Genomic DNA, 19,397 nt, shown 5'->3' on the forward strand with positions numbered 1-19,397 from the left:
TTTTACTTCCAAGCAAAGTTCCAAATCCGATGTCTGCGTGCAAGCAGTAGATTAAAAGGAGATTCAGTTAAAAGATCTGTGCAGTTAGTAGCATTTTAATGACATATTCCAGGACAGTGTTTGTAGCATCTGTGTGAATTTCGAGCATGTGTGTTTGAGATCTAGATGCTGCAGCATTAGTGAGAACTAATTTTATTTAGGCAGAACCCATTTTATTTAGGCAAAGCTGCCATCAAAACCAACTAATTGGCCATTGTTGGGTGATCAGGACTGATCTTGCCAAAGGATTTTGGGGAGTGATGTGCCTCTGTATTGTGCTTTTGTTGGGTTTCCAAGCCAGCTTGCTGTGCATGTGACTGAATGCCACGGTGCAAAGATAAAATCCACCTTTTTCCCCTTTTCCTCTCCCTCCTTCTTCTTACTGATAATTTATAGAGTTACTGGAGAGGGAGGTAGAGGTTACTGCCTTATTAATGGCAACAGTGGTCCTGTAATTTGAGCCTAAATGCTTTTTCTTCACTCATGCAAGACCAAAAACCCTGGAGACACTCAGCCAGCACAAACCTTTGGTCAGATGTGTGTGCCAGCACGGGCTCATGCTTTTGGGCTGAGGGTGTACAGGGAGGCAACCTGTGGCTCCATTTTTGTCTAAGAGTGGTGGTTTCTTCCCTTGGGAAGCAAGCTCAGCAAAGTAGGGGGAAAGAGGCATTGATTACTATTCATTCAGAGTAGAAAAAAGGTATTAATCAGCTTGCAGACATTTCATATGGAGCCTGGGCAAAAGGCTGATGTGAGAACCGACGCACTCTCAGGGTGTGGAGGTGCCCAGACCATTACTGTCTGCTGTGTTTCCACTGTCTCATCCCTCTTGCATTTGGCTGTGGGAAGGCAAATGCATTTTTAACCCATCTGTAGGAGAAATAACTCATGTTTTAGTGATGAATATGCTCTCACTAAGTGGTAGAGATTTCTTAGCACATCTAACCTGGCATAAGCTTCATTAACGTTACATAAGTTGTCGTGCAGAGTTTGTTTAAAATTTTCTTTTTTGGTGCTCTGTTTATTTTTTTGGCTTATGCATTAATGATTGACAAGCTTCATCTCTCAAAAAAATCCAAAGAAACAATGCTGTTCATATTACTGCTCTGAATTGTGAGCTGCATATCCACCCTGGTGAGCCAGCACGGGAGCTCCCAGGTGTCCCCCAGCTGAGCTTCCAGCAGTGCATCCTGGTGGAAAGGTGAAGGTGAGCTGGAGTGCTTTCAAGAGACCTCTGGTCTATTTAGGAAATAAAACCCCCACTCTAGATGGCTTATTAGTTTAATTAGGATACACTTGACTTGCTCTTTTTTCTCCTGTGGGGAGAATTCCTTGCTGTTGCTCAATAAGAGCAAGAGCCTTTGAGCTACCAGCAACAGCTTCCCCTCCTGCAGTAAGTAATTAGAGAGGCTTTCAGTGCCCTCTAATTAAATTTATGACTTAAGTGTTTCCTGCCAGAATTTATGTTTACTTCTCTAGATGTTTGGGCGTGCCATAAAGTAATGCCAAGCAAGGTGAAGGACAAGGAAAATACTTCAAATGGTGCCTCTAAGTGCCGGTAAAACATCTCTAGAGTTCACTTCCACTGGATAATGCAGGGTCATATCATGGACCAATGCAATGAGTATCTTCAGCTGCCCTGACCTGAAGGTGTGTGTCCATTAAAGAACACTTGCTGGGAGTCAGCTCAGGAGGCAGATTTCTTTCCAGATGATTTAAAGAGCATCTCAGGAGCAGAAGAGTTGAAAAAAGTACTCGGGGAGGATCCCCAAGGAGAAGACTGGAGGTAGATGCACCATCCTTTCCTGGTGGATTGAAGGATCTCACTCACAGGTCTGAAGAAGTGGGAAGGAAAGGAGCCTTGATTTATTAGCTGGAATTTCTGTGATCCTTTGCTCTGTGAGTGGGCTTTGCCTGGAGCATGATGCTCCCAGCTGCCATAGACCCAAACTTGCCAAGTGAGTGAGACAAGCCTAAAATCCTGCTGTCATTCAGGAGCCAAACACCGGGTCAGAGCTCTGAGCTCCCTGGAGGTTTAAGTGCCTCTGAAACCTTAATTCCAAAGGATGCAACCATAAATGTTGCCTTACCATGAGCAAGTATATCACAATTCAGTAAAGAGGCATGAAGTGCAGGTGCACTTGGAGGACACTTGGTATGTTCTCCAGGTTAAATGCAATGAAAACAGGTGAGGAGTCCTCTAAATCCAACTGTGTGAGGTCTTGCCAGCATCTGTTGTGACAGAGTTTGACATGAATGTGTCCCCAGCTGGAGCTGGTGAGGCTGGGTGATGGCTTGCTTTGGAGACACCTTGAAGTGTTCAGCTATTCTGGTGCATAATCCATGGGAAATGTCCCTGTCCAGCTTCAGACTCCCTGCTTTTAAATTCCTTCACCCTCTGATCTCAGCGCAGGTAGTATTTGCATAATAACCAGGAGGCACCTTCTTACATGGATAATAACCTCACACTGATCTGTAGGAACATTCCTCTGCCATCCCTAAAAGGGTTGTAAGGAAGCGGTGAGACAAAATCCTTGCCTGTGGCTTTGTGGAAGCAAGCAGAGATGCAGTCTATTGCAGATAACCAGCAAAGCTGAGCTGAGAAGGTTTTTATCTTCTTGTCTTTCTTTGCTGACACCCTGTCCACGTTGGTTGGTGTATTTGCTTGTTGGCTTTTCCCTCCCAGCCAAACTTGATCCTCCTGTCTGCTTCAGTTAGTTCTGATGTTTCTCTGTTTGCTGGGACCTGTGTGGACTCTGAAATGTGCAAATTCTTTTCTTGGTTTGTTTTTAATAAAACTGGATTTTGTCAAAGAAGATTCTTAATTGCTTCTAACACAGTGCACAAACATCCCTGTGGGCACCTGGGCTGCTTTAGGTACAGAACAAGTGTCTTCCTTTCCTAACTCCTCTACCAAACATTTGTGTATTTTGGCTTTGACAAAGCTCTATTTGCTGTTATCTTTGTGTATCCCTAATTCTGCTGCTTGTTTCCACAGGGCTCCTACTAAAATCCTCTGGTTGTTCTTTGTCCTCTTTTGTTCTGGTTTCCAGGTACCCAGCGGGTGTTTCCTCCAGCTGCTGCTATCTCTGATACTTGTCTTTATTCTAATTCTGGTTTGTGGTTTTTTTTGGTGTAACCAAGCATTCCCTCATTTTCTTCCCTTTTCTAACCCTCTCCCCTCCCACCAGGATTTCTGGCAGGTACAAAGCAGACAGCATGTGCTTTGATTAGTTTGTGCTTCAGACCTCATAACACGCACTTGTCATGTGAAAGGGACAGTGTACGCTCACCTCTTCCCCCTGCTCCTCTCATAAATACTCCCGAGTGCTCTCCTTGATCCTCAGCCTGCAGGGTTTATTTCAGAACACCTGAGTTTGGCTTGTGGGGGGAACAGTCCTCCGGGTAACCATTAATACCTGGCTCTATTAAGAGGAGCTGCTTTGAGCAAAGCTCAGATGTGTGTCTCCCTGCCCTCCTGGTTTCACAGTGTCCTCTGAGGCTTCTGTCTTATTCTGCAGCTTGATGAGACTGTGATAGAGCTGGCTCTGTTGGAAAATAGTGTTTTCCCCTTGAGGCCTCAAAGTTAGTTTGATTCCCTGGCCAAATGCTTTGGGGAAATGTTATCTATCTGAAGGTGTGCAAGTTTGGGAAAGGCTACATTTACAAACTTGAGTTTTTCAAATTACAGAACTATGTAGACTGAAGTGTATTGAAGAATATGTTAGGTAGTAGATATTTAGTTGTTGTAGTTCTAAAAATGTTTTGTAGGAAAAAGAACTAGAAACCAAAGGGGAGTTCAATATTAGTAAGTAAAGAGGAAAATATCTCAAAGCACTTTGAGTTTGCCCTGTAGCATTGTGACCGTAATGAAATCCATAGGGAAAGTTAGGGAAAAATAAACAACTTGGTAATAAGCCCTCAGTGGGTGTATGCAGTCTTTTAATCAAAAATAGATTCTGGAGTATTTCTGGCTTTAATTTCTTTGGTAGTTTTGCTTGTGTTAGCTTAATGCTTAACACTTGAGGGACACAAAGCAAAGCTCTGAGAACTCTGTCCTTGGGTGACATGGTGTTAGGAGGGAGAAGGAGTATGGATGGAGAGGGTGGCAGGAAATGCTTCAGGAGATGCTTGAACTCACTTGGCTCCAAAAGGAGGTCAAATCTGGATGAGAGAAGAAGGTGAAGGAAAAAAAAAAAGGACTGAGAGAGGGAAAGAGAATTGACAAGATTTTGGTGGTGAGTACCAAATGTACAGCCCTAACCTCATCAACTGAGCTAATGTTTAGAATCACTTTTTATAGAGAATTATTATTTTCCTCCTCGTGTCCTTTAACACTGGGATTTCTGCCTGAGAGAAGGAGCCACACAATGAGTTCATCTTGGTCATGCAGGCTGAGATGAGGGAGAGCAGCATCCCAATTTCCATCCGAGACCTAAACAGCCGTTTAAATTCAAAGGTGGCAAAACTGAGCTCATTTTAGAAACTTGATGTGGGCCATCAAGGACCCTAATTTCAATCCTCCCCATTAAATTTTGATGCAAAATGCCCCAGAGGTGCTGCAGATTGTGATTTCATTACCCTGCAGAGGGCTGAGGGGAGCACAAGTGTAGACTGTCCCTTTTCCAAGGCCTTTCCTATTTGCTTTTCCTGCAGGGGTTTCTCCCTTGCATGAGTGGCTCTGCTGCCTGCCACGGGCTGGGAGAGTCTGTGTCGTTGATTTTCTGGGTTGTACAGAATGCTGGCCTTGCATTTCAGGTGCCCTTTGTTTGAAAGGTGGTTTGAATATTTACAGCCTTGCTGGAAGGGAGGGAATGCAGATTTCTCTTTCCAGTCACAGGAGTCCACCTGCAGTAAGAATTGCTGCCCAGGTTTTCATTCTCTGGATGTGCTCAAATTTAGAGTGAGAGAACATGCAGGACAACCTCACCCATGTCCAGCTCTGTATTTTTGTGCCCCTCTGTAGATACACAAATAAAATACCCCCCCCCCCAAAATCAAAAATTATTAAAACCTCTTGATTAAAATATACTCTTGAAAGGTATTGTTTGCCAATTATGCAGTATTATCTGCTAACAGTAAATTGAAAGCATTTTTTTAGGTCAACAGCACAATTTGCCATGGAGAACCTGTTCGTATTTGCCTGTGTTGGTGTGCAGACCTCACAGTAAATTATCATTCCTAGTGGCTCCAGATAATGTGAGCTTTCCCATGTCTAAAAGAGGTTTATGAATTTCAAAAGGTCCTTGTGCTGTTTTCATCACAGCCTCAAACATTTTTTTCTTATTTAATGATGTAGAAAAAGTGATCTAAAAAAGCCAGGTGGTGCATTTAAAATTAGTTATTTTGCATCCACATTATGGAACTGACTTTAAAAACTGTTAAATCCCTTAATTTTCCCCCAAGTCCCATTTTTGTCTGTTTCATAGTGCAGAGGGACCTCTGCCATCTCTTTTTCCCTAAAGGACTTTTGAACATTTGGGCTGGAAGGCTCAAGTTTTAAATGTGATCCTGAAAGCCTTTTTATTTCTTTATTCAGTTTTCTTAAAGTGAGATGCTTGAAATCTCTAGATACATGGCTTTGACTCTTTAAACCTTAAATCTTAAAAAAAATGAGCAAAGTTTAAAATCCTCCTTTTTTCAGTTCAGTGCTTTGATGCAGACAGAGTTGAAAGTTTTCATATTTTTAATTACCACAGCAAGCTGGTTTGCACTGGAATTTATTAAGGGTTTTCCCTTGTCTGTTACCAAGTCTCTTAGTATATATTTCCCTGGATTTTCAAGAGCCCTGCTTGGGAAAAGCTGCAATAATCCACACCTGTCCTGCTAGCAAAAGGGACTTTTTTTCCTACATGCCTACAGTTAACCATGACAGAAATACATTAATAGATGTCTTATTTTAATATTTTCCATAACTGAAGGTGGTCAGTTGGGACTGAAAGAGAATTGCTTTGCATCCAGGTGACTTCACTCTACACTCATTGGTTTGTATTTGCTCAGTACAATATTGGTCACCTGAAAATTGAGGTGAAAATGTTTCTGTTCAAAAGGAACAGACCGAGTACAGTGATGTTTGTCAATAAAAGGTGGTTTATTCTTCATCTAAAATCCCTTGCTAATTGACAGAATTCCTTCCTGGTTCTGGAGAAATACCCATTATCTCTCATGGATATTTATTTTATTGTTGTTTTGGAAGGCGTAAGTGGTCACATTGGGCTGGTCAGTTCCTGAAGCTTTGGTTCATGGAAGTGCAAATGTGGTGCTGAAATGTAAGTTACAGGAAGAAACATGCCCAAGATGTCCTTTCCTTCTCCACATGAAAACCCAAACTGGCAGCTCTGAGGGATCTCCCAAGAATGTGTTCTTCCCAAATTAAATGCTGTAGTTTCTGGAATGCCAGATGAAGTGGAGCTGCCAGGATTTAGGTGGTCAGGCTTTTCTAGACCTGCATTAGGAGTGGGAGCAGCAGCACCGTGTGCCCATCTCTGCCTCTGCAGAGAAGGCATCCCTCCATGTGCAAAAAAACACCTTTATTTTTCGTATTTGCATAATTCAATATTACCACGTTTCACTCCTCACTCAGCCCTGAGAAAACAATTTTAAAATCCAAAATAAAGGATAATATTTGGCGAGGAACATAAGGATTCCGTGGGGTTTTTCCACCAATCCTTGTTGTTGGAAGCTGTACCGTGTCCTTAACTTAAGGGAGGCTCCATCACATGGGTTTTGGGGTGGAATATGTGATGTTTGTGATGTATCTTTGGGTGCTTTGCAGCCAGCCTGTACATAAAGAACTCTGGGGAGTTGCCTGCATGCAGCACATGACTTTATCCTCTAGCACGTGGGTTTGGGGAAGCTTGGTCACTGCATTGATCTGTTCAGCCACATCTTGGTGCTGATTGAGCTTGGAGAAGGGAAAAGCAAGCTCTGTATCTTGAATTTGAGTCAGTTTTTTGACCTGTCATCAGTGTCTGGAACTGTAAGAGAATCTGCCTGTACACCTGTCACAAGTTTTGTTCCCCTGAGACTGGACTGGTGGCTTCTCACTGAACTTACACAGCCATGCTTGTGCCAAAAGCAGTGAGATATTTGGGTTTCTTTTTCTTTTTACATGCTAATTTGGATGTCTGCTCGTCTGTGTGCTTGTTAAATATGAATCTACTGCTTGATTAAAAAATACATCATAATTGTAAAGTGTTCCCCATGGCTTGCTCACTTGTGAATGCTCGGGTTTAAATGGGTTTTTTGGGGTGTGCTGAATGATATTAACCAAGTACTCTGGTTTTGGCAGTGGATTTAACATGGAAAAAAAATGCTAAGTGGAAGATATTGGACTGTTTTAACTGAACACTTTGAGAATTACCTTGTGCTCAGATACGAAAGGGTGTGGATAATTATTTGTGGAGATGACTTGTCTCTAAGAGAAGGTGGAGGTTTGGAAAGGGATTTTTCCCGGGGTGTTCTGATACCATGCATTACCTTTCTGGCTGAATGGGAGTGTGCTGGAAGGAAGGTGGGCTGTGGAAAAGGGTGGTTTGAGATGTTAGTGAGGACTGACTTCGGGTCAATCACCTTGAACTTTGAGGGTTGAAAACAGCTCCCGTTGTGCTTTGTGAAGTAGGTAGATTGATTTATTTTATATTATTTTTTCCTGGAGGTTACATATAATTCCTTGTAGTAACGTTTCATGGTGGGGAACAGCTCCTGGGAGAAGGATGCTTTGAGTCTTCCCATAGTGGGGTGAGCTTCCCACAAAGTTCATGGAAAGCAGTCAAACACACAGCTTCTCACTGAGACAGAGGAAAATGAATGGGAGAGTTGGGAAATTTTTAAAGCTTCTGTTCTACTGCTGGGAACCTGAAAATCTGATCAGGGCAGTTGTTATTTTCCCTTAATATCAGTGGGAGAAATTCCCTTTTCCACAAGCTACAGGCAGCTGAGCACTGTGCTCATGTTCCCTGGGTTGGTGACAAGTAGATGCTGGTTTTAAGATAAATAAATAACCTTTTTTTTTACTGTGTTTGCTCAGAGGAAGGTGCAAATGGGTAAATGCTTCTCCCTCCCACGTGTCTTTATATTTCAGAGACTAACTAACTTAATATCCTTTTTTATTGTTAATCTATGAATGTGCTTTCCTCTTATGAGGAATATTTTGAGCTGTTTGATGCTGCCTATGAATTTTAAGTGCAGCAAAGAAACCCATAAAAATTAATAAACCACCTTCTGGAACTTTTTCATGGGATTCTTCAAGCAAGATGCCAATAGCTAGATTATGATCAATGCTGCCCAAGAGAGGCAATAAATCACAGGAACAGGTGAGACGCTGCTGGCAACACCTCCAGCAGCAGTCACAGGGAGCTGCTTTCTTCCCAAATCCTGCCTCTGGTTCAAAGGAAAACCAGATGTTTGTTCTTCACGTCAGCATCAATGTTATTTTTGCTTTGGACTCATCTTGATGGAAATGGAAGCAAAACCAACTTTTGAGGAAATGATATTTCAACCTGGTACCCCATAAGCATTAATGGCTGTTATCTTGCATCAAATGAAGGCCATTAGCATGTTGTCTGCTGGTAGTGACTCACCTCTTATTAAATTCCTGGTGCTCTCCAGTTGGTAAAGGCAGAGTTACTGGGAATAATTTTATGTGATCAATAGGACTGAAGTCTTTTTCCCTGGAAACTGTGGGCTTTTTGTGATCTGTATGATTATTTTTGTCTCTTTTCTTGTGGTTTCCAAGCCAGATACAGGTTAAATTTTCATCTAAATTATTAGCTGAGCTCATCCCCACTCTGCAATCACATACAATGGTGAGTTCTCTCTCAAAAAAAAAAAAAAAAAGCCAAAAACTTGAGGTGGATGAGAGACATCAGCTGCAGGCAGTGGAGAAGCTATGAGCTAACACTTGCTGGGATATCTCCTTAGGCTTCCAGTCACAGCAACCACCTGGTTGCTCCAGACTTTCCTTGCTCTTGGCAAGCCTAACCGTTCAACTTGATGTGATGTTTTGCCTGCTTGTTTTATTGTTGGTTAACCAGTTTTCTTTCCTTTGTCTTGTATATGATGGGATCTCCGCTAGACAGAGGTAACGGTGGGGGACAGTTGTGTAGCTGGACCCTCATGTGGTGGTGTTTGTTGGTGGTTTTTCCTAAAACCAGCCCTAAATCCAGCCTTGCTTTCACCGTGCCTGCGTGTGCTTGCATGGCCTGGTTTCCATGGAATAACCTCACCCACCCCTACTCTCCTTTGTATAATTTAATTCTCCTCTGTGTGTGTGTGTGTGTGTGTGTGTGCCTCCTCCTACTGTGTCCTTAAAGTGGGTCACCAGTGTGGATTCCCTAACAGTTTTATGGATCCTTTTCAGCCTTTGGGGGTTCTGCGGATCAAAGGGACTTGAATTTTTAGCTTAGTAAGATATTGTGAGCTGATAAATGGAAAAGAACTGGAGCAAGAGGGGGATTGAGTTTGGTTTCAGGCCCAGTCCTCCCTGTGAGCTCACACACACACAGTTTGAATAACTTTGATCAGACTTTATATTCATGTCAAATAGTCCTTTCTTGGCTCCTTTCTACAGCAGAGTCTAACTAAAAAGCTGTCAGTGAAATACAATTTCTTCTTTGAATCCTGTATTAAAGTCTGAGTTTTTTATCACTAATCTCAAAGATTTTAAGCAAAGTGGCCATAGTTTTATTTATGTTTATTTCAGCTGAGCTGAACCAACAAAGGAATCCCGTGCAATTCCTTATCCTCATTTGAGATGTTCAAGCACTGATCTTTGCAGAACTTTTCTGATCAGATCCAAAGGCTGGAAAAGGTCCTCTGGATATGGATGGAGATAGTAGGGGTGTGTGTGTCCATGGAATGCCTTGTTGGTGCTAAGGATACAAATCAAGCCTTCCATGTCTGTGTTTAATCTGGTGCTTTCTGTGCTCTCTTTGGGGTGTGGCTCGGGTGGATGACCAGAAGTTATCCCAGGAGAGGGAGAAGTTTGCTGACGAGGACAGCATTTTCTACGCGCTCGGAGAATGCGGACTCATTTCTTTTTCCGACTACATCTTCCTCACCACGGTCCTTTCCAGTAAGTACAGCAGGGATTTTCCCTGCAGTTCCTTTTTTTTTTTTTTTTTTTTTTTAAGTTTTTGGGGTTCACAAGCAATAGCTTGTTGACATGCATTTCCCTAAAAGGCCTTTTGATTGCCTGCAACTCGAGCTGAGCAATTGCTGTTGCTTGATCTGGTTTAGCCTGAGCTTCCAGTGCTTTGGGAAGACAAGCAGATTGATGACTTCTGAAGATTTATTTCTCATTTTGAAATGTGACAAATTTTTTTTTAATGAGTCACTTGACCTGCTGTTCAGATCTGTAAATGGAGATGTGTTCTTGAGCTGTGTTCATGTGATATTCTCTTGGATTTGGATAAGCACAGATCTCCAGCTTTTCACTGGTTTCACAACTCTCCAAACTCCCTTTTCCAGCTGTATTTTCACTTGGGTGAGTTCAGGTTTGTGAGTGATGTAATCCAATGAGGAGGGAAGTTAAGCTGTTTACATTTCAACCAGTATCATTAGATACCTTCTGTCTTTTCACCCTGCTGCCCTTGACTTGATTTGTGGTATTTCCACGATCTGCTAATCTGTTCCAGCAAAGTCGTCTGCACTCTGAGTGCCAGCACTGAAAAGTTTGCTTTGCTGGCAAGAACCAGTGAAACTGAAGCCTTTGATAATGTCAAATGGCATTTGTACCCTTTCTTCACGTGGAAGTCAAGCTCAAAACCTCATTTGCAGGGCTTCTCTGGCTGCTTGGAAGGTGCTGTGTTATAAACAGGAAAGTCAATGACAATTTCTCAGCCCCATTAGAAAATGTGGGGTAAGGGGGAATAAGCCACTGTCCAAATGAACTTGAGACATTTTATTTTCAGATTTAAAAAGAGAAAACTTGGCCATCTAATCTTGTAAGTATCCATTCCATGCTGACCTGATTTGTGGAATTAAAAAACTGGATGCTTCCCAGTTACCTGCAGAGCCCACTGCTGCCTGCCCAGTGCTGTTCAGGGAGTCAGCTGGGTTAATCACTGATGCTTTGTCACAGCAACAGGTGCTTTATTCTCCCCCCATGTTCTTGCATGTTGTAACAGGAGACATGAGAGGCAGCTCTGCATTTACTGAGGATCTATTCCTGGGAAGCAGCAATGCTCAAGGTCTTGTTTGTTGTCAAACGGACCTGGCGGGGGCAGACTTGTGTGTGACCTTCATGTGTGAAAACAACCAGAGAGATAAAGCTGGGTCAAGCCAGGGAATTTGTTTTATGACTTTAATTTGCTTTTTTTTATTTGACTGAGTCTCCAAACTGGCTTTCAAGACCTTTGCTGTTCCTTTCTTCCATTCATCTGGGCTGTGCCAAAATGATCTCAGGTACTCACTTGTGTAATGAGGTCTTTTCATCTGAGCCTCCAGAGATGACAATGAACTCTCAAACCTCTGGTATCACATTACTGAGTGTGGTTTGGAGAACACTCTTGCCCTTGTTTTTATGGTTGTGCTGGTGGTGAACAGCCCCCTAATCAAGTACACAGGGCGCAAAATTAATTTCATGTGCTTCCACAGGCAGCAGTAAGAGAAATTGTTCTTGCTTTGCTTTAACTTGTTTGTTGTGATAATAAAAGAAAAAGACCACCTTGTGTTGGAGGAGCAGCCATCCTTGTTTTGGGGTCTGTGAGGGAGGGACAGGGTTTTATTCCTCTTGTTCTTGGGCTTTTGAGCATGTCCACAATTACAGGGGAGTTAGATTAATGAGGAGACAGAACTGGCTTTGAGGAGCCAGGTGAGGGGTGGGCAAGGCAGGAGCTTTCAAAAAGGAAAATTAAAAAAAAAAAGAGGAAAAAAAAATTCCAGGGCTTTCAGGCTGACTTAGAAATATTTGTGGAGTTTGCTAAATAATTACTGAAGATAGAGGAATGTCTCTGGAGCTCCTGTTAAACAGTGATTCCCCAGAGGAAGAGTTTGGGTTTCATTTCCAAAGCATTTGCTTTTGTAAAATTAGCTCCCAACCAAGCCTTACCCTGTGGCTAAACAGAAAACTTGCTGTTGCACCCCACTGGTTTACTCTCTGACTACTGAATATTGCTTTGCAGGAATCCAGTAGTTCCTGATTGGGTTCTTTTCCCTAGAAATAAATAAATCAGAGAAATAAATAAATAGACAGTTTATTTATAAATAAATAAAATAGAATGATGAAAGTAAATCTTAAATGTGACAGTTCAATATTGGTTTTCTCCCTGTGTTGTTTAAATAACCCAGACATTAGGGAAGTATCTGGACAAAGGTGGAGCTGTAGATTACATCAAGTAGATAAAACCAAATAAATATTGGGAAAGGAAGGTGGCATTTTGAGCACTAAGCAGGATAATCAAAAGGAGGAAGTGGGAGATTGGGTCTGGTGGAGGGAAGCAGGAGGGAGAGTGATGGGGAGAGATCCATCATGGTCTGGTTTGGCTCATTGGACTCCAAACTGGTCAATGAGAACTTTGGGAAACAAGAAGCCCTGAGGGCTCTGTGTCGTTGTGCTCGGCCAGGCTTTGGGAGTGCTTCCCCAGACTCCTCATTTCAGTTGTCTTTGCAGCTTGACCTGAAGCTCCCTCCAACTGAGTTCTGTGAAATGGGGATTGAGAGGAGGAGAGAGGGCTGGAGGCTTCATTTCATGTTGCTCTCAGGCAGCTGTTTGCACATTGCTCAGAAAATTAATCTATCACCGTATCTTATTTATGAGCCATTTCTCACTCCAACCCTGTCTGTTCTCCTTGGTTGCTGTGTTTCTGTGTATTTTCTTTTTAAAACAACTAATAAAATGGCTTTTAGCTGCTTCAGAAAGTCAGCCTTCTGTTAAAGGCAATGAGAGCTGAGAGGCCTTGAGGAAACTCCACGGCTTCTGTTGCTTCAGCTGTTTCTCATGTTTTGGGGCAGAGGTAGGAAGATGAGCAAATTCTGATGGAATTTCCCTTGGATCCTTTGAATGTTATAGGAAAACAAAGACTTCCCTGACCAAAGAGGTTTTTGCTTTGGAACTTGCAAAACAAATGGAGGCAGTAGAAAAAGAGCTTTTCCATCACCAGTGACTGCAGTTTCCCAGCAAATGGGGTCCATTGTCAAGGCACACTACTTCTGCCTTCATTAACAGGTACTGAAGAGAGCAGGCCATTAAAAGAATAAATTGGTGCTGTTTCTACAGGATTTAATTCTCCTGGCAGGAGGGTTAAATAACATTGGCTGAAGCCACAATAATTAGCCATTTGCCAGGGCTCTCATAGCAGACCTGCATCTCCTTCTCCCATCACAGCAGGTAACTCTCACTTAGGATAGATTCTGTGTTTTTTTTTTTTTTTTTTTTCTGTGTAGGGAATAAATTTCAAGCCATCTAACTCTGGAAATTGTGTTCTGGCAAGATATTGAACTCTGTGCATATCCCTGCAGTGGAAGGACATCTTCTCCCACACTGGGATCTCCAGAGTCCCTTTGGACCATGACTGTTCTGAATAAATTATTCCTGGCTGACAGGAAATTCTTCAGCCCCACCCCTGCCATGAGTGAAATCTGTTACCTCACCAGTGGTGGGGTAATACAGCTGTGCCCAGTGCCACGGGGCCCATTTCCTCAAGAGAAGGTTGCTTTGAGTTTATAGGACTATTTTTGTTTGAGTTCTGTTCCTGTTAATTTTATCTTCAGTCTTTCCAGACCCTCCATGGGTCCATCTCACCCTCGCTATTTGGAGTAAGGATGTCTTCCTACCTTTCTGCCAGCCCAGTCACTGCTGTGTGGCATTTCCAAGATGTATCTAAGCAGCATCTTCCAAGGAATATCCCAGCTTCCAAACACAAGCCTGGTTGCTTCCTGGCACGGGGAGAGCTCTCTGGCTTGGCATCCCACTTGTGCCATGCTGAAGGACAGAAATGTGAATGAATTTTCACAATGGGCAATTGGGGATGTTCCCCAGTGATTTGAAAACTCAGACTGGGGCATGGGAGGCTCTGTCAGCCTGCATCCTTCACCTGGTCTTCCTCTGTTCATGTCTTCATCCCTTAGATTTGTGTGGTGTGATGGGATGGGGGATTCAGGGATGGGGCAGCCACAGCTTCTCTGTGCCAGGGCCTCCCCACCCTCCCAGGGAAGAATTTCTCCCCGGTATCCCAAGATGCTGCACATGCATTATTTCAGAGTTAATTCTGATCCTTCTTTGTGAGAAGAAATAGCCCATTTTTCCTCTAGAACTGATGATATTGTGGCTCGGTGTCTATGCTGTGGGCTCAGTTTTTTAGCTGCCTGTTACTTACATTTCGGGGTTCATTAACTTTAAAAAAAACCCTACTTGGTATGATTTGGATTCATTTTCTGAAATGGTGGAATAGTAATGAAAGGAAAATATCTGCAACTTTAGGTTTAATGGGTTTTTCCCCCTGTACTTACTGCAGCTGGTGCTCAGCCATCTGTATTCTATGGGATAGCTGTCTCTGCTTCAGGACTCTGTTAATTTGGGATTGATTCACTTTCAGGATACTGTGCCCTTTGCCCATCTATTTTTCTTAATTTTGGGATAAATGGAATAGAAGCAACCATAGGATATTTAACTCTGAATGACTGATTTTTTTCCCAGCTGAGTTCTTGATCCTTCTTCCCACACTGGAGTTATTAAGCCTTGGGAGCCATGAACTGCTTTGTGTATAAATTCTCACCAAAAGACGAGATATTCCAGTGTTTTCTTAGGAGTAGCCAGAAGTTTTACTTCCTCTAAGTAATATCACCAAAAAATCACCCTGTTTTGGCAAAGAAATTCCCAGCTCCATGAGGAGGGAGCAAAGTGTATTCTCCAAAAGTGTGTTAAGATTTTGGTTTTCTTAAATTGCAGTTCCTCTACTGGAGATCAGAGGGCAAGATACACTGAGAGGTGTCTCCAAGTGTGGAATGTTGAGTTTTTGGGAAAGAGAAGATCCCAAATGAGCACAAAACCAAGGAAATGTGGCCTTTCTCATCAGCGAGCTTTTAATGTCTTTCAGAGTGCTTTGCTTCTGCTGAGAGTACAGGGCTGTAAAGAGCAATTGAGTGCTGCAAATTGGTCCATTGAATAATTGAAAATAGTTTAAAATGGCATAATTGGCTTAAAGATGCCTAATCAACCCATCTCATCCCTCAGAGCTTCCCGAGGGCTTTACCCTGCTGGAACCAAGTGGGTTTTTTTCCATGTGGTCAGTGCTGCTGCTTGTTATTTGTTTGCTGGTGGAGGGCACTCATCTCTCTAACATTCCTTTGTTTGGCTTCTGCTTTACTTGCTCTCTTTCTGTCCCCAAATATTTGATTGGAACAAATGAATCAAGAAAAATGTTAATTGCTCTTTGCACTAAATCCCGGGTTAGTTGAAAAAGCAACTTGGCATGGAGAGCTGGTGGAATTACCAACCATTTCAACCATATCTTTCCATATATCTATTCTAGGTCTATATATATAGATCTTTCCATATATCTGTAAGCTAGGAGTTCACTGATAGTGGTGTGGGCTTCAGTACCACATTTTCACTCATGTTGGCCTAATGGCAGGGATTGGAAATAGGTGATTTCTGAGGTTCCTTACAACCCAAACCATTCCATGCTTCCACGTTAATGATTTGGAGGATCCTCCTGAACATCTAAAGATAGAAATAAAACTAAAAAAGAAACTGCAGTTGCCCTAACCAGTTTCTGTCTCATTGCCCAAGGGAAATCAGTCACAATGAAACAGTCTTTATTTTAAATAATGTCAAAAAGGATGGCGAGGAGACAGCTCACACAATCAGAGAGAGCTGGGAATGCAGCTAAACACTTAGGGAAAATCCAGAGGTGGTTTTCCCTTATCATGACAGGCATCAGGCCATATGAAAACCAAACAGTCCTTTAAATGGCTTTGGAAACCACTGCAGGAGGAATATTGGGTTTGTTTGGAGGCATCTTAATTAAGGAGGCAGCAGGGAAATTTAGAGATGCTGCTGTTGAGAATGGTAAAATTTGGGGGGCAAAATAAGAGGGAGGGAAAGGCTGCATTTAGCTGGGCAATCTGGTGTCTGCTGCTTTTGTGATCTATAATTTTGAGGGATGTAAGTGCAGGAAGAGGAAGAGAAATGGAGGTTGTGCAAGCTGAGGTAATGGCCAAGGCGGGCGCGGTGGGATTGGCCGCTGTCGGGGCAGCTCTTCCCACATAAATCCTGGCCAGAAGCATCACAGCCAAGGGGAGAAGCAGAAATCATCAGACCCAGGCCCCATAAATCCAGTCCTGGAACATCAGGGGTGTACATCTCTAATGAACATTCATTCCTGAGCAGGAGTGGGATGAGCTAATTGTCTTGGGTGCCCTCTGGTTCCTCTGGCTCAGGGTCACATCGTTTGGATTGAAGTGTCATTACAGGTAATTGGAGCTGGATATGTAGATCAAAGGAAGAAACCAGCCATGCCATTTATTAGCTGAAGGAGTGAAGTAATTGAATTTGCCAATTTAAAGCCACCCTTCCCTGTCTTTAGAAAATACTGACCCTGCAGATTTTTGATGCTGAACTGCTCATTTAAGTTTTGGAGGTGTTGTTCTCCTCTGGGGCTTTGATAAACTGCTTATGGTAATGTGTGTTTAAAGAGGGAAAAGGAGAGAAATGGCCTTGTGAGGGACAAGTGAGTGTATTTTACTCTGTTCACTGTGTGTCTGCACAAATGGGATGTGGTATTATATATTTCCTTAAAAAGGGGGGAAAAACCCCAACCTGTGACAGTTTTTCACAAGGAGTAACAAATTTCCCAATCTTTAAATAAACATCATTATACCCTGGTAGAGAAAATGGGATAAGAAATATTTGTTGACTACTCTTTTTCTAGAACCTTGTAACTAGATGAGAGTTTTGTCTGTTCCTCCTCTTCATCATAGAGGAAACACCATTTCCAGAGTGCCAGTTTTTGGGGCTAATAAGACGAAATTGCCTCCAGGCTTTCATGCAGTACTTGCAATTAAAGTGAATAAAATTGCATGTGTTCTTGAAATATTAAGGGGGTAGTTGGAAGCTTGTTGCTCTTCAAGAAGATGGGGAAAATAATCACTGGAGATTAATTTCTGGATGGATACAGAGGAGGCTTAATCCCTTAAATTCGATGTATCATTGGAGAGATTATGAAGGTGGTGCTGGGGACTGGCTGTCCCCGGGTCAATTAACACTGAGCTAATGAGGGACAGCGAGTGAAGGTCTCCCCCTCCCAGCAGCAGGAGGGAGGAGCTGTGTGGAGGCACAGCAGGGATGTGGGTGGAAGGGGGGATGACCCAGCACGTGGTGTGGTCACAGGAGATGCTGCTCCTGCACGTGGTGTCTGGAATTCCAAGCTCGAGGGATTGGCAGGGGGAAATTGGAGGTGCAGGGATGATAACAGCGGGACCACGTGTGCTGTGTATATCAAGCAGGTAGTGACAGGCTGTCCCTGCCATCAGCCCCAATGCCCTTACTCATCTATTTTGGGCACAAAGTGTTTGGGAAAAGGGGTCTCATTAACCTGTCTGCTGAATCTTTTCCTGATAAACTGCTAGTCTTTATTACAGCAAGGAGAAAACACAGTGTGAATGTTTTGAACTGAAGCTGTAACAAACATCCAAACTCCAGTTCAGTTAATTCCATATTCATTTCCTTTTGTCTGAGTGATTCCTCTTTGTCTCCCCTCTCCCACCCCCATTTGGAAAGTGCCTTCCCACAGAAGGGTGGATGCAAAAACTCGTTACACCCTGAGCATCCACTGAAAATATTAAAAGTTGATTGCACAGATGAGGTTAAAGAGGGCTGAACCTCCCCAGTGATCTACATTAGATCTGGGAAATGAAAAAAGGAGCTAAGTTTTAACTGATCACTTAAGATGACAGCCTTAGCATTAGTTATAACCTAGAGGATTTCCTAGAAATCCCAGCAAACACCACAAGTCCTGTAGGAGGTGTGTATTTGAAAGTAGCAGAGCATGATAAATCCTCATACATTAACTTAATTTGGGAAAAAATTGTGGCGCTGCATTGTAGCTTCAAACAGTGATGGGTTACAGAGCCCAGAATGGAAATGTACTGAAATTCTGTGGTGGGATGCAGGGAAAAGAGCGTGGTTGGCTGGGAAGTGATGCTTCTGCAGTTCTGACTAAATAAACCATGACAGCACAGACTAAATGCAATGACAAATAACGTGTGGCGGCGTCTTAGCTCGTGAGCTCCAGCCCACACCTCATCTCAGTGTCATGACTGGGCTGAGACAGGGTGGTCATGATTTGTTTAAATTTGTACAGGGAGGCAAGAGCTGAGAACTGCCCAGATTCCAGATTTGCTCCTCACCCATGGGAAGCACAGAGAGTGCAGTGCCTGAGGAAATCCTCTGGCCAAATGGGTGTTTGACTGCATGGAACAGGCTGGAGCTCTTGCTGCAGCATCATTTTCTGTTAACTGTCATTAGAAATACCAGATGGCATCTTGCTTTCCAGCTTTTTCCACCTGTAAATAGGATAAAGGTTCCAGAAATATCTCCTCCTTACAACTCCTTGTCAAGATCTTTGGTGAAAGGAGTATTATGAAGCTAATAGTTAGAGATTCCTAAGAGCTGCATTTCTTCACTAAAATTGAAAGAATTAGGCAAAATTGCTTTTGGATAAAGTCATTCAGAATTTGTGCTCTTTTTTAATTGGGCTTTTGTATCTTTGTTAACTGGTTTTTGTGTTTTGTTGGGTTTTTCATGTAGCTCCCCAGAGGAATTTTGAAATCGCCTTTAAGATGTTTGATCTGAACGGTGACGGCGAGGTGGACATGGAAGAGTTTGAGCAGGCAAGTTGAACAATCAGTGCTGTGGCACCTTAGCTGTAAGCACAGCGTTCCTCTGTGTTGTTGCTGCCTTTTATTTTTGTGCTTAGAGAAAATTTTTCATTCAACCAGGACAACCAGCAGTACAAATTCAGAATTTGAGATTTCCTGTGACTTTGTCACCAACATTCAAGGCCAGCTTCGTGGGCCTTGGAGCATCCTGGTCTAGTGGAAAGTGTCCCTGCCTGTGGCAGGGGGTGGAACTGGATGAGCTTTAAGGTCCCTTCCACCCCAAACCATTCTATGGTTCTGTAACATTTTCCTTACAAAAAGTCACCTACAAGGTAGACAGAGAACTTTCACTCCACTGATAAAATGGGATTTTGATCCTACTGCCTTCACAGCTTCTACTGCATTCCTTAATTTTGTCTTCGGAGAATAGCCAAGGTAAGTCTGCTTCAGAGGAGAATTTATCCACTTATTCCAATGTAATCCAAAAACGTGTTATTGAGAACATATTTTCATTAGTCCTCTACTTCTTACAAGGC

The 19,397-nt window shown here is 42.8% G+C and overlaps 1 protein-coding gene across 4 annotated transcripts in view; it reads left to right on the forward strand.

Moving 5' to 3' along the window:
- The window catches only part of MICU1 (mitochondrial calcium uptake 1), an 88,514-nt gene that overhangs the window by 36,496 nt on the left and 32,621 nt on the right, over positions 1-19,397 (forward strand). For 3 of the 4 annotated variants that reach the window (XM_053984392.1, XM_053984395.1, XM_053984393.1), the window contains exons 7-8: positions 10,000-10,114; positions 18,791-18,873. In XM_053984392.1, coding sequence (XP_053840367.1) covers positions 10,000-10,114; positions 18,791-18,873 — 198 coding nt within the window. The remainder of the gene's footprint in view (positions 1-9,999; positions 10,115-18,790; positions 18,874-19,397) is intronic. The other variant, XM_053984394.1, reaches the window with a different exon arrangement.

This window comes from Vidua macroura, chromosome 8, assembly GCF_024509145.1.
Source record: "Vidua macroura isolate BioBank_ID:100142 chromosome 8, ASM2450914v1, whole genome shotgun sequence".
In the NCBI taxonomy this organism is placed as follows: Eukaryota; Metazoa; Chordata; class Aves; order Passeriformes; family Viduidae; genus Vidua; species Vidua macroura.